General features: G+C 38.2%; 1 protein-coding gene across 2 annotated transcripts in view; it reads left to right on the plus strand.

The window, feature by feature from the left end:
* The window catches only part of rundc3b.S (RUN domain containing 3B S homeolog), a 75925-nt gene that overhangs the window by 7206 nt on the left and 55473 nt on the right, over positions 1 to 13246 (plus strand). For both annotated transcript variants that reach the window (XM_041567446.1, XM_018269140.2), the window contains exon 2: positions 9425 to 9540. In XM_041567446.1, the coding sequence (XP_041423380.1) occupies positions 9425 to 9540 (116 nt within the window). The remainder of the gene's footprint in view (positions 1 to 9424; positions 9541 to 13246) is intronic.

Below are 13246 nucleotides of genomic sequence, written 5' to 3' on the forward strand. Positions count from 1 at the left end.
GTCTCAACCTGCGTTCGGCGCCTACACGCGCCTGAGTGAGTACAGCCCCATTTGAAATAATGACATGCGTCTATTCCTGCACTCCCCTGCGGCTGAACGCCAAAAAACGGAACGCAGGGGAGCGCAGGTCAGAACGCCAGTGAGTAAGAGCCCTAAAACTCAACCTATTTAAATCATATGAAAGTTATGTAAAATTTCTAGCTATTCGGGTAGTCATTTATGACCAAAATGCAGTGTACAAAATGTAATTGTGGGTGCAGCTTGACAGCCCACACAGTGGGAACCCTGGAATTACTACCATTTTTAGGGTGAAGGTGGTAGTTTTGGGGTCCCCTTTTGTAAGTGCACAGACTGGACAGGACTGGACAATGCTGACTATATCCTGTTCCACCTTGAGTAAAGATGAGGGAAATAATAATTGGAATTAACTAGCAGATTGAAATATTGTCTATTTTCCCTGTGAAAAACCAAAAAAAAAATAGAACTGAATACCAACCTGGCTATTTCCCATCAAAAAAAAAAAAAAAAAATATATATATATATATATATATATATCATCCTGACGACGACTCTATGAGAACCTGATGGGCAATGCCCTGAGTGCTTTCTTTGAATTTATATATATATATATAATTGTTTCTGGCAGGTAAAAAATGTATTTCAACATAATCATAGCAAATCGCTTATTTTTATTTAAATCATTATCATCCTCAACATTTATTTATATAGCGCCAACAAGATATTCAGTGCTTTAAATGAAAACAATCTGTGAACATCTCTTCCACGGGATTATATATTCAGCATGTTGTGGAAAAATATATATTTTTTTCTGTTATGTGAACACTGCCCAAATTCTCTGAGAGTCCCATTTACATTTGAAAGAAAAAGAACATTGCCTACAATTACAATGTTAATCTACAGCTGACAAATACATTATTTTCTACTTTTGGAACCAACGTTCCTTTACAGTTGCCAGGCATTTAGACTTTAAGTTGAAACTTGATGACATTAGTTTAGAGAATAAAGTAATACAATAATATTTATAAATAATAATATAAATAAAATTTCTTATAAAAGCTTTTCGATGCCTTGTGGCTGTTATAAAAGACGAGTTCAAATGATTTTGTTGTAAATCAGTGTTCATTTGAATCAGGATCTGGAATGCGTATTTCTGTTTCAGACTTATATTCTGACTTAAAAGGTCTATAACTCCAAAAATGGAAAAGGCCTCATATACATTTGAATATATATCTTTATAATTAGGGATGCACCGAATCCAATATTTTGGATTTGCCCGAACCCCCGAATCCTTCACGAAAGATTCGGCCGAATATTGAACCGAATTCAAATCCTAATTTGCATAGGATTATTTATATAGCGCCAACAAGATATTCAGTGCTTTAAATGAAAACAATCTGTGAACATCTCTTGCACGGGATTATATATTCAGCATGTTGTGGAAAAATCTATTTTTTTTTCTGTTATGTGAACACTGCCCAAATTCTCTGAGAGTCCCATTTACATTTGAAAGAAAAAGAACATTGCCTACAATTACAATGTTAATCTACAGCTGACAAATACATTATTTTCTACTTTTGGAACCGACGTTCCTTTACAGTTGCCAGGCATTTAGACTTTAAGTTGAAACTTGATGACATTAGTTTAGAGAATAAAGTAATACAATAATATTTATAAATAATAATATAAATAATATTTCTTATAAAAGCTGTTTCAGACTTCTATTCTGACTTAAAAGGTCTATAACTCCAAAAATGGAAAAGGCCTCATATACATTTGAATATATATCTTTATAATTATGGATGCACCGAATCCACTATTTTGGATTCGGCTGAACCCCCGAATCCTTCACAAAAGATTCGGCCGAATACAGAACCGAATCCTAATCCTAATTTGCATATGCAAATTATGGGTGGAAAGGGGAAAGCATTTTTTACTTCCTTGTTTTGTGACAAAAAGTAATGCGATTTTCCTCCTCGATTCTAATTTGCATATTCAAATTAGGATTCGGTTCGGCCAGGAAGAAGGATTCGGGGGGATCCGAATCCTGCTGAAAAAGGCCGTATCCTGGCTGAATCCCGAACCGATTCCTAGATTCAGTGCATCCCTATTTATAAACTCTAAAAACCAAAATAATTTTGGTAGCAGCGGAGTCCACCATTTAAAGAGGTTGTTCAACTTCCAAACACTTTTTTTTCCAGTAGAGTTCAGATTGTCAACCAGAAATAAACAATTATTTCAATTGCTTTCCATCTTTTATATTTTACTGGTTTTTTTTGGAGGCAACTCCGGGCGACTTCAGAAAACAAAGCGACGCGTGTGAATTGCCGCAGGTGATTTACATTGTAGTTGGTTTAGATTCTAGCCGGCGAGAGGCAGTTCGGGGAGATTAGCCGCCCCCAGAAGAAGAGGCGATTTATCACCAGGCGATACATAGAATTTTGATAATGAATTCTTGGCTCTTTGAGTTTTTGCATGTGAGTCATGTTGTATTTTCTCTTCTGGAACTTTTCATGGTATGTGACAGTCAGATCTTAATGTTATTCCTTTTTGATTTTCCCTATCCCTTTACATTCTCCAGATATAATAATTCATATGCAAGACTACATTTGCACACTTGACAACTGTGTATAAGAAAACAGAGTATTGTAACTCAGAAGTGCATTGTTTATCCTGATTGGCTTACCCACACTTGGTAGGTCCCTTACCCTATTTCCCCAGAGTAAACCAGAAATGGGACATATTGGGAACTAGGCTGGAGGGTTAGGCTTGTGCAAAAGACATTGGGGCAAATTCACTAAAGCGTGAAGCGGCTAATGCTAGCGCAAATTCGCCAGTGTGACGTTATTTCGTTACTTCGCCGATTTACTCATGGGCGCTGGCCTAAATTCGCTAGCGAAGTGGACCTACTCTAGCGATACTCGCACCCTTACACCAGACGAAGTTTCGCTATGGCGAAGGGATAACGTAACTACGCTAATTCACTAACTTGCGCATTTTATTGAACGTACCTCTTGCGCCAGACTTACCTTCGCCACCTCAGACCAGGCGAAGTGCAATAGAGTAGATAGGGATTGCTTCAAAAAACAGCTGAAATTTTTTCTAAGTTCCAAAAAACGCTGGCGTCTTTTCCTTTTTTAAGGGTGATAGGCTGAAAAAGATCGTAAATTTTTTGGGGGGCACCCACCTTCCCCCCTACATTTCCTAACATATGGCACCTAAACTATACAGTGGGCACATGCATAGGACAAAATATCAACTCTATTTTATTTAATTAAGTTTTCCCAGCCTTGTGTAGTGTAATGTATTTGCTGCTACATATACGTCCATTCAACTCTGACTTGGCGCCGTATGCAAATTAGGCATCGCTAGCGTAACTTCGCTTTGCTTGAGTCTGTCTCCTTCGCTAGTGAAGTTACACCAGCGACTGTTAGTAAATCGGTGAACTACCGAAAAGACATCACGCTGGCAAATTTTCGTCTGTGTTAGTCACTTCACCCTTTAGTAAATTTGCCCCTTAATCTCCTCCAGGATTGGTGGAAAACTGTTCAAAAATACCTTTTTGATCTATGGTAAAACATTATAAAACAATCTTAATTTGGATTACTAATTTAGAGAGATTAGTAATCGGGCAGGCAATTTAGAACATTTTCTTTTAGTGGCAGATTTGATACAAAATCTTTTATTGTGTTTTGGGATATATTTCCATAATTTAGAAAATAACTTGTATTTATGTGGTCTAATGAATGGTTTGTTTACCTGGCACAGTTGGAATAAAGTCACTCTGACACAGCAAGGCTTTGATTGCTTTGTCAGCTCTTTGTGATCTTGGCATCGTCCTTCTCTCCTGGCTCCTACTGTTGATGCACACACAGTGCTCTGGCCCGTGAGGGTGCAGAGTATATATAGACAAGTGCTTTTACCAGTCAATCTAAAATAAAAACAACATTCTTCAAATATGTATCTATGTACCTGGTGAAAAAAAGTTGCATCAATAAAATAACAGCATCGTTCCAGGCTACAGTAAAAATTCTAGTGAAGTTTCTCTAGGCAGAAATGAACGCTAGCGCATCTTCACTATCAAATGCTCACATTGGCGAAGTAACGCTAGTGAAAAGTTGCCAGTGTTCGGCGCCCGCGATGAAACTCCGCATTTTAGTGAATTAGCGTTGTCTGAGTGAATTTTCGCCTGGTGAAGTGTTTGCGCTGGGTGCAAAGTGGATGCTGGCGAATTTTCACCGGTTACTAAATCTGCCCCCCAGAGTTTGGGTCAGGGTGCAGAGTAAAAAAAACTTTATAAAAGGTGCCATGTTTTTGGCACATCAAAAGGAGTGATAGGTAGCCCCTTCCATTGTTGCGGATATAGAAACAAATTAGTGGTGTGCAGGGTCACGAAGTGTATAGGTATGTCATGGAGAAAAAGTATGTCCCACTAAATCATGCTGAGACTCCCCAATAAATTAAAACATAACCTTTAATACCAGTAATAAAAATAACCGAAAAAGAATTTATAATTAAAACAAAACATAGGAGAGACAAGCTGATATGACTCTAGGTCGTCAGTTTATAAACAGTAAACTGTGTTGTGTTGGTTCTCACAGTTTATATATTCACTGTGTAACCCATTAATGGTACGGACAGGTAGGGTCAAGTAGCGTGTTAATGAATGCTTTGAAGCACAAACTGTAGCAAACCAGGTACACTGTAGCACACCACATTTGAAGATCAGTGCATCAAATTTTCTTTATTGGCCCCAAACAAAGTAGATACATGCAAGTACTTTGTTTGGGGCCAATAAAGAAAATTTGATGCACTGATTTTCAAGTGTGGTGTGCTACAGTGTACCTGGTTTGCTACATGTATTATTGGATCATAGGCGGATGATCCTCTCACTGCTAAAGCACCCTAGCCAGCAAAAAGGGTTTTTTACAGGTGGAAGCTCTCCATATTTGTGTTGAAGCACAAACTGGTCATATCATCGAATATTTATGCAGTGTTTATCATTCTGCAGTAATGTGCAGTTCCAGAGCTGCAGAAATCATTCAGATGCTGTTGTAACATGTGAATGTTTTCTGCAGCTGTGGAACTGAACATTACTGCAGAATGATAAACACTGCATAAATATTCGATGATATGACCAGTTTGTGCTTCAAAGCATTCATTAACACGCTACTTGACCCTACCTGTCCGTACCATTAATGGGTTACACAGTGAATATATAATCTGTGATAACTAACCCAACACAGGATTAGTTTACCGTTTATAAGTTGACGACCTAGAGTCATATCAGCTTGTCTCTCCTATGTTTTCTTTTAACTATATATTATTTTTCAGTTATTTTTATGACTGGTATTAAAGGTAATGTTTTAATTTATTGGGGAGTCTCAGAATGATTTAGTGGGAAGGTGCAATTTATGGGACATACTTTTTCTCCATGACATACCCATGTTTTTTGCACTTTGCTCCCCGGCCCAAACTCCTTAAACACAGTGTTTCACCCTGCATTCCCCTGCATTTAATTTTCCTGAGATCCACCATAGAGGAGCACAGGACAACAGCAACTTAGTCTTTTTTATGGGCCTATATTGACACAGGCGCATATAAGCTCCAAACACAGTTGGAATGCATCTTGTTGCGTTCCACCTGCATTCGACGCTTGGATGTGCCTGTTTCAGTACGGCACTATAGGGAAGAACAGGCTGCGATTCATCCTGCGCTCCGATGATGGTGTAAGAATTAAGCACAGGGGAATGCAGAGCAGAATGCCTGTGTGTAAGGGCCCTGATGATCCTATTAGGAGTGACCTTTTAGCTGTTGTTAAACTTTAGCTCCCATTATGCCCAACATCTTTTGACTAATGGTGTCATGAGTTGTACCTGAACTTAACTAATGGGTCAGAGACTGAGAAACTCTAATCTGACTGTTTACATCTTTTAAACTGTTATGTACAGTAATTTGTCCATCACATAATTATGGGGAAAAATCATTATTAGAGAGTTTACTAACTCATAGTAGACTGATCAAAACCAGTTTCTGATTGTCTGCTAATGGTAACAGCACTTATGCAATTTAGTCCCTGTGTTAGGCACTTGCGCAGTTTAGTACCATTGGGTGCCAATTTTCCATGTATTTCTAGAGTTATAAGGGTTTATTCTCAGTGATATGATCGCTGTCAGTAGAAGGTGATTTGCTCATGCTATAACTTTCGTTTTGAATTTCAATGCAGATAGGGCAGTACATGAATGGATTTTATTGTAATAATGTAATTGATAACTCAGAATAATGGCAAAAAGATTTTGTTTGGGCTATGGCACATAGGGTGGCACCCCATACTACCTTCTTCCCATGGACTTCAAGGGCCAAAACCACTTAACACTCATTACTAATGGTGCCATTTAGGGGGTTATTTGCTAAGTCTCAAAATGTTCTCATTATTTTAGTAAAATAACTTCAACAAGCTCCCATCCACAATTTTGCCTTATTTATCAATAAAATAACTCAAAAAATGTCGTGTGGGAAAAGACTTGATAAAATCGTAAAAAAAAATTGATACACACAAATATTTCAGATTTGACACCCGAAAACTCCAACTTTTTTAAATTATCTTCGAAAATAATGAATTAAGATCATCATACGGAACCCAGTGCAAATCACGATATCCTCCAATTGTAAAAGGGACATCTGCCATTGATTTGTACATGACCTCTGCAGTTTTTAGATGGAGTATTTTCGGATCTTTTAGCTGCCTTGGGGTATAATAAATCTAGAAAATTTTGTAGTAAATAACCCCCCCTTAATGTTCTTTTAGTGTCTAATAATGACACTATTACCCACCCAGGAAGTGAGTAACTTTGAGTGTGCACCCACTTTGGTCGTCCAAATTGGTTATGGATCTAGAGCTTACAATCTAGGGGAATATGGGGACATGTGAAACACAAGGTGTGGGTTTGTGCTGCACAGCTGTAAAGGTTTTTTTTTCTATGCTAAATTGAATGAAAAGGGTTGTGATGGGCATCAAAGCACACAGAATAATGAAGTTAGGGCTGAGAGAATAAGCATTGTTGAAAAGGTGGATTTTATTGGAGTATCTGAAAGCAGTTAATGAGGAGGAGAATCGTAGGGAGCAAGCAAAGGAGTTCTCAAAATCTAATGAGAAAGATGAAATTGAAACAAATGGGGCAGTTTAGAGAGAGACCAGGAAACTCTTGGAAACAAGAGTATGAATCTAAAGAGGTATAGTACTGTGCTTTGGGCAGGACCCTGAGAACAATATTGAGCCAGTAGAAAAAAATAATTTTGTCATGTTCTGGTAAAGCCAGATAACCACGACGATCCACTTCCCCAGCTGAGGGCTTAGGGCAGCGCTCCTGGGCCAGTTCTTGGCGAGTTATATGAATCTACTTTGGGACTTAAAGTGGTTCCTTAAGGCCCCCATACACGGGCCGATAAAAGCTGCGGACAGTCATTTACAAAATACAGTATGGTAATTGCTGTTTGTTTTATTTACTTGCAATGCATTGTTTTTTTTATCACTCTGGCATGACGAGTTTCGGCTGCTGCAATTGCACCCAGTGTGTCTGAGTGGACGCAATCTCACTTTTAAAGCAAATCAGTGCAAGTTGCATCTGGAATATGCACCTGGATTTTGTTACTGCCACTTGCATTGAATGGTGGTTGGATCTGATTCACTAGTCACAAGTCCACTGACCAATGTGTCCATTTTAGAACGCCCATACTTGCAGGTGCATTTGTAAATAACCCTGAGCTATAAATGGTGTATTGATGTTTTATTACCCTAGTATTTTTTACAGCCGTGCTGTTTAGTGTCATTGTGCTGGAATCAGGTAATCAGAGTGGGTAAATTCTGACAGCATGAAGGGGTTGAGTGCAGATGGAAAAAATAGTTAGTACTTTATTTTACACTAGCTACTACAGTTAAACTGTAATAATACAGTCATAGGTATATTTATTAATTGTATTCATTAATTTTTATGTAAATTGTTCTGTTGGGTTTGTGGATAAATCTTCTGCCATCTGAGGTTTAATTGTGCAATACAATATACGTATATAGTGAATAAAGTACCCCTATTGTAAAATATAAGGATATTATAAGTCACCAGGGAGTTTCATGACAGGTCAAGCAAGGGGTACTTTATTTATTATAATAAACAAGGTTTAGTGAGTCATGTGACAAAAATTACATCACTAAGCTCCGTTTAAGAGACGTTAATAAAGATATAATTTACAATATATTCATGGCTTTTGTGTATTATATATAGGAACAGCCATGGGATCCTTTATCTAGAAACCCGTTATCCAAATTATGGAAAGGCTGTCTCCCATTTAATCCATTTTATACAAAATGGTTTTTACAACTGATTTACCTTTTCTCTGTAATAATAAAGCAGCACGTTGTACTTGATTCCAACTAAGATATAATTAGTCCATATTGGAAGCAAAACCAGTCTATTGGGTTTATTTAATTTCTACATGATTTTCTAGTAGACTTAAAATATGAAGATCTAAATTACAGAAAGATCCATTATCTGGAACACTTGAGGTCCTGAGCATTCTGGATAACAGGTCCCATACATGTATTTATAAGTTTTGGTGTCTCTTATTGTACACCTAGAATTATTTTGGATTCAGCCGAACTCCCGAATCCTTTGCGACAGATTCGGCTGAATACCGAATCCGAATCCTAGTTTGCATATGCGAATCAGGGGTGGGAAGGGGAAAACATTTTTTACTTCCTTGTTTTGCGACAAAAAGTCACGAGATTTAACCCCCCCGGCTCTAATTTGCATATGCAAATTAAGATTGGGACTCGGTTCAGCGGGGCAGAAGGATTCGGCCGAATCCAGCTGAAAAAGGCCGAATCCTGCCCGAATTCCAATCCGAATCCTGGATTGGGTGTACCCCTACCTAGAATGTCTTTAATTTTGATGAGACCTACAGACAGACATACAGGCAGACTTAACATTTACAAGGTAAGCAAAATAGCTTATTATTCAAGTCGATTGGAAATTCAGACCATAAGCCAAATTTCTTCTGAAAGTGCCAAGGGGATCCTGGCCTGGCCAGTGTACAATATCCTTCATGGCTTTTTCTCATTGATTTTTCCTTTTAGTGAGCAAAGTAATGGCAGTTGTTTCCTTTCCTAATCCATCTCCTTCCAATAAACAATTGGCGAGGGCATCATTATCTTTTGGCTCTCAGGTTAATACCCACTTACACGGCTACAGGTCAGGGGATACTTACATATTAGAACTTTTTTCTAATCATAAAGCAGCAAGAGCAAGAGGCACAAAGCACGGGTATCTAAAGTGACTGTTGTTTGCATTTTCGGATTTTGTCTGTGTTGCCCGTGTCACTGTGTTAACGCTTACATGCATCAAAATTTCAGGCTCTCCGTGAAGACGTTAATTGACCGGTCCTGCTTTGAGACAATTGATGACTCTGCACCGGAATTCGTAAATTTTGCCTCAATACTGGAACAGGTCTTAAGCCATCGCCTTAAAGGTAACTAATGTGATATTCTGTTATGGTCAAATCCTAAGATTCTAACATACATATGTATAATTATATATATTGTTAATGATTATAGCCAAAATATTGGGCAGCTGGCATGCAAAATAATTTATCTAGAATAACCTTTGTGCAATTGCTTTCATTTCCCTTACCAATAGTGAAAGAAAGGAATTTCTATGAAAGCAGCACAAAACTACTGTGTATTACTGTGACAATTAGAAAATAAAACTGGCCATTATGTTCTCTGTACAGTAGGAATAGTAGAAAAACAAATATACCCATATAACCTAACGATAATGATAACATAGTGATAAGAGTATGCTTACTTTTCGATTATTTTAAATGCCTCTTTCAACCATACTGACTTTTGGGGCATGTCCAGCACTGATAAATCCAGTTCTCCTACAGTTGAACCTTTAGGTAACCCATCTGTTGCTCAAAATATACACAATGAGATTTTCCTGAGATTTGGGAACCTTTTGGGCTGATGGGAATGTTGGTAACAGTGTTCTACAGTATCTGCTGAATTATTTTTCCCTGCTCATTTAGTAATTTTGAGATGTACTGGGATCTGTTATCCAGAATGCCCAAGAACTGGGTTTTGTTTCACAAGTTTTGTATACGTTTTTAGTACATTCATAGATACAAATACTCAAACTGTCAACTGAGTATACATTCCCACAAAACAATTGGGGGAAAAGTCAAGTTTTGTTTTAAGGTTATTAATGGCCATAGAATACAATTACGGTCAACCAGGATAAAATAAAATATGAGCAAATCTCGGCTACAAACCAGTTTTTCTGTTGTTGGAACTCAACGGTGGTGTCATGGTGTTTGATTAGCTAATGGGTGGGAAGGAATAGTTTGCTCTGAAGTTTAAAATCTCTATAAAGTCATTTTTAGAGGCAGTTTGCTACTGGGCTGGTGACTGACATACGATTAAATTTCCAAGAAAATGTGATCACTACAAGAAAGGCTGCAGCTATCGGATTTTGACTATTGGCAGCCTCTTACTATGACATTCTGCATTCTCAACATTATTTTACCATTATGTGCCATAATCAGAGCTTTTACATTTTAGTAAATGTTATTGCCAAAGTTTTAAGCATTGTGAAACCACCCATAAAGCTTGTGGTGTGACACGCAGCACTATATAGTATTGACAGTGAGGTCCATGGGATTTTCTGCATTTAGTATTACACATTAACTCCTTCATAATGCTGTCGGTTTCCTTTTATGGTGAAAGATGCCTTATACCTCTCACTTATACCCAGTGGCAGATTAACAACATGTGAGGCCCCTAGGCTACACTTTCCACAGGGCCCCCTTCTAGGGTAGGACTTTATCTTGTTGGGAGCATAAATGCTGTGTTGGAGCAGAAGCCAGTGTTGGGTTGTAGGAGCAGAGGAGCAGTGTTGGAGCTGTTGTAGGAGATAAGCAGAGTTGAGGGACAATCGAAGGACAATGTTGGGGTTGTTGGAGCAGAAAGTCAGTGTTGCTGCCATAGGCACAGATAGACAGTGTCAGGCCTAATTATATAGAAGGACAGTGTTGGTGGTGGTGACAAGTCATAGAGGGACAATGTTGGGGTTGGTGGAGTGGAAAGGCAGTGTTGCAGCTGTTGGAGCAGAATAGCAGTGTTGTAGTTGTAGGAACAGATGGGCAGTGTTGGGCCTAATGGAATAGAAGGATAGTGTTGGGTCTGGTGGAGTGGAAGGCAGTATTAGAGCTGTATGAGCAGGAGAACAGCATTAGGGCTGGTGGAGTAGAAGGACAACATGGATGCTAGAGGAGCAGAATTGCACCATTTCTGGTCTAGTATTAGAGCAACACCGGTCTATAGTAGTATAAAATTAAAGTGAGTATTTATAAGGATTATAGTACATGACAGAATGTTAGTTGAAAGAAACATGACACGTGTACATACAGCTGTGTAAGCTACTTGAAATAAAGGGACAATGAAGGACTGACTGGCCTTAAATTTAGGTGATTGCCTGTACTCCTTAATTTATATTCCAAGTCTGAAGAGATAATGTGTACAAAGATGTCTTGCATGTTGAATCATAAATCTTGTCAGGCAGAAAAGAGTTATAGAGATGCCTTCTGTTTATCAAGTTGTTGTTTTTTTTACACACTCCACTGACTTATTATGTCAGTCTGCTGTTTGCTGAATGGCAAATGTTGACAGGCTGTCCTTTTCCGGGTTTATAAAAACTGTACTCTTGGATTGAGATAAAATTCCTTACTGAGTGTCTCTGTTCCACAGCTGACTGTCAATATTCATCTGTATACATGAACTTACTTCCTAATGTTAATAAAAATACAATATAAAAAATATATGTCTAATTGGACCCCTCAAGACAGAGGCAACGCTTTTCACTCCATGCTGGGGGCCCCTTCTTTAGTATATGAGCCCACTTACAGTATGTCTCATGAAGCAGCTGAAGAATGTGTTCAATTATGAGTTGCAGTAGGTGTCCCGACTCTGCAACTAACTGATCAGCCTCAGGGACTTGACCCAAATGTATATTTTTCTGTTTGTAAGGAACATAATGCTTACTTTCTCTCCAACCTGTTCTCTGGAAACAATACATTTATTCTGCTGACAGTGCTCTAGAGATCTACAACATTATTATTTTTTCTTCCTTGATTCCCCACAAACTAATTTGTTTTACTGTTATTTAGCCAGATTCTACCATATTTTACATATGTCCCAGGGACATGAACACTGAATAATTTCTATTCTGTCCCTGCATTTAGTTTTGTTAATTATGCCCCTAATGTGTCACTATATCACCTCTCTTTAAAGCCTAACAGAACTGAGCGCTCATGCACTGAGACTGCCCATTACTTTCCATATCTCCTTTAAAATTACAATTTTTGAATCCCTTTGAAGAATGCATACGATAATCTAAATGAACTGTCTTTCTCTAATGCTGCACCATGCTACCATGCGGCATGTTTGGTACGGATAAAATTCTGGTGGAAAAGCGGAATGTAAAAGTGTATTTTCTAAACAGCTGTGTATTTTCTGATAAGGGTTCATTTATCTGACAAGGATCCTCTGTTGATGAATTGCCTTATGCAAGGAAAACAAATTTAACATGCTGCTCCCTGCATCACCGTTAAAGGGGAATAGAATGGTTACATTTGGGATACATTTGGTATTTATGCTGTGAAAATAAGCAGAATTTCATTGTATAAGTCCTGGAAATATTTACCTTTGTACCAGTCAAAAGAGCCTTTTCCATTATATGCTGTATGCAACTTCACTTTTTATAGGTTGAAGTTTTTCTTGTTCTTGAGGTGGCCATGATCAAATTATTTGGAACGTTTGGGACTGCCAGCCACAGCCAATAGTAAAGCAGCAGGGAATGATTGCTTAGTACCAGTTTGTAAATGATTAGATATATATTTATAAATAATAGTCCAGAGAAAGCACTCACAGCATTGACCATCAGCTGTATATCAAAATATATTTATTCGTGCATGGTGCTTCAACGCGTTTCGGCTCACATGGAGCCGTCGTCTGACAACGGCTCCATGTGAGCCAATGGAGCCGCCGTCTGTGAGCCGAAACGTGTTGATGCACCATGCACAAATAAATACATTTTGATACTATTATTGATAAATTTGGTTAGCACCCGGCGAATAACTAAGTGAATGGTGATTGCCGTTTCATTCCATATATATATAT

This window comes from Xenopus laevis, chromosome 6S, assembly GCF_017654675.1.
Source record: "Xenopus laevis strain J_2021 chromosome 6S, Xenopus_laevis_v10.1, whole genome shotgun sequence".
Classification (NCBI taxonomy): domain Eukaryota; kingdom Metazoa; phylum Chordata; class Amphibia; order Anura; family Pipidae; genus Xenopus; species Xenopus laevis.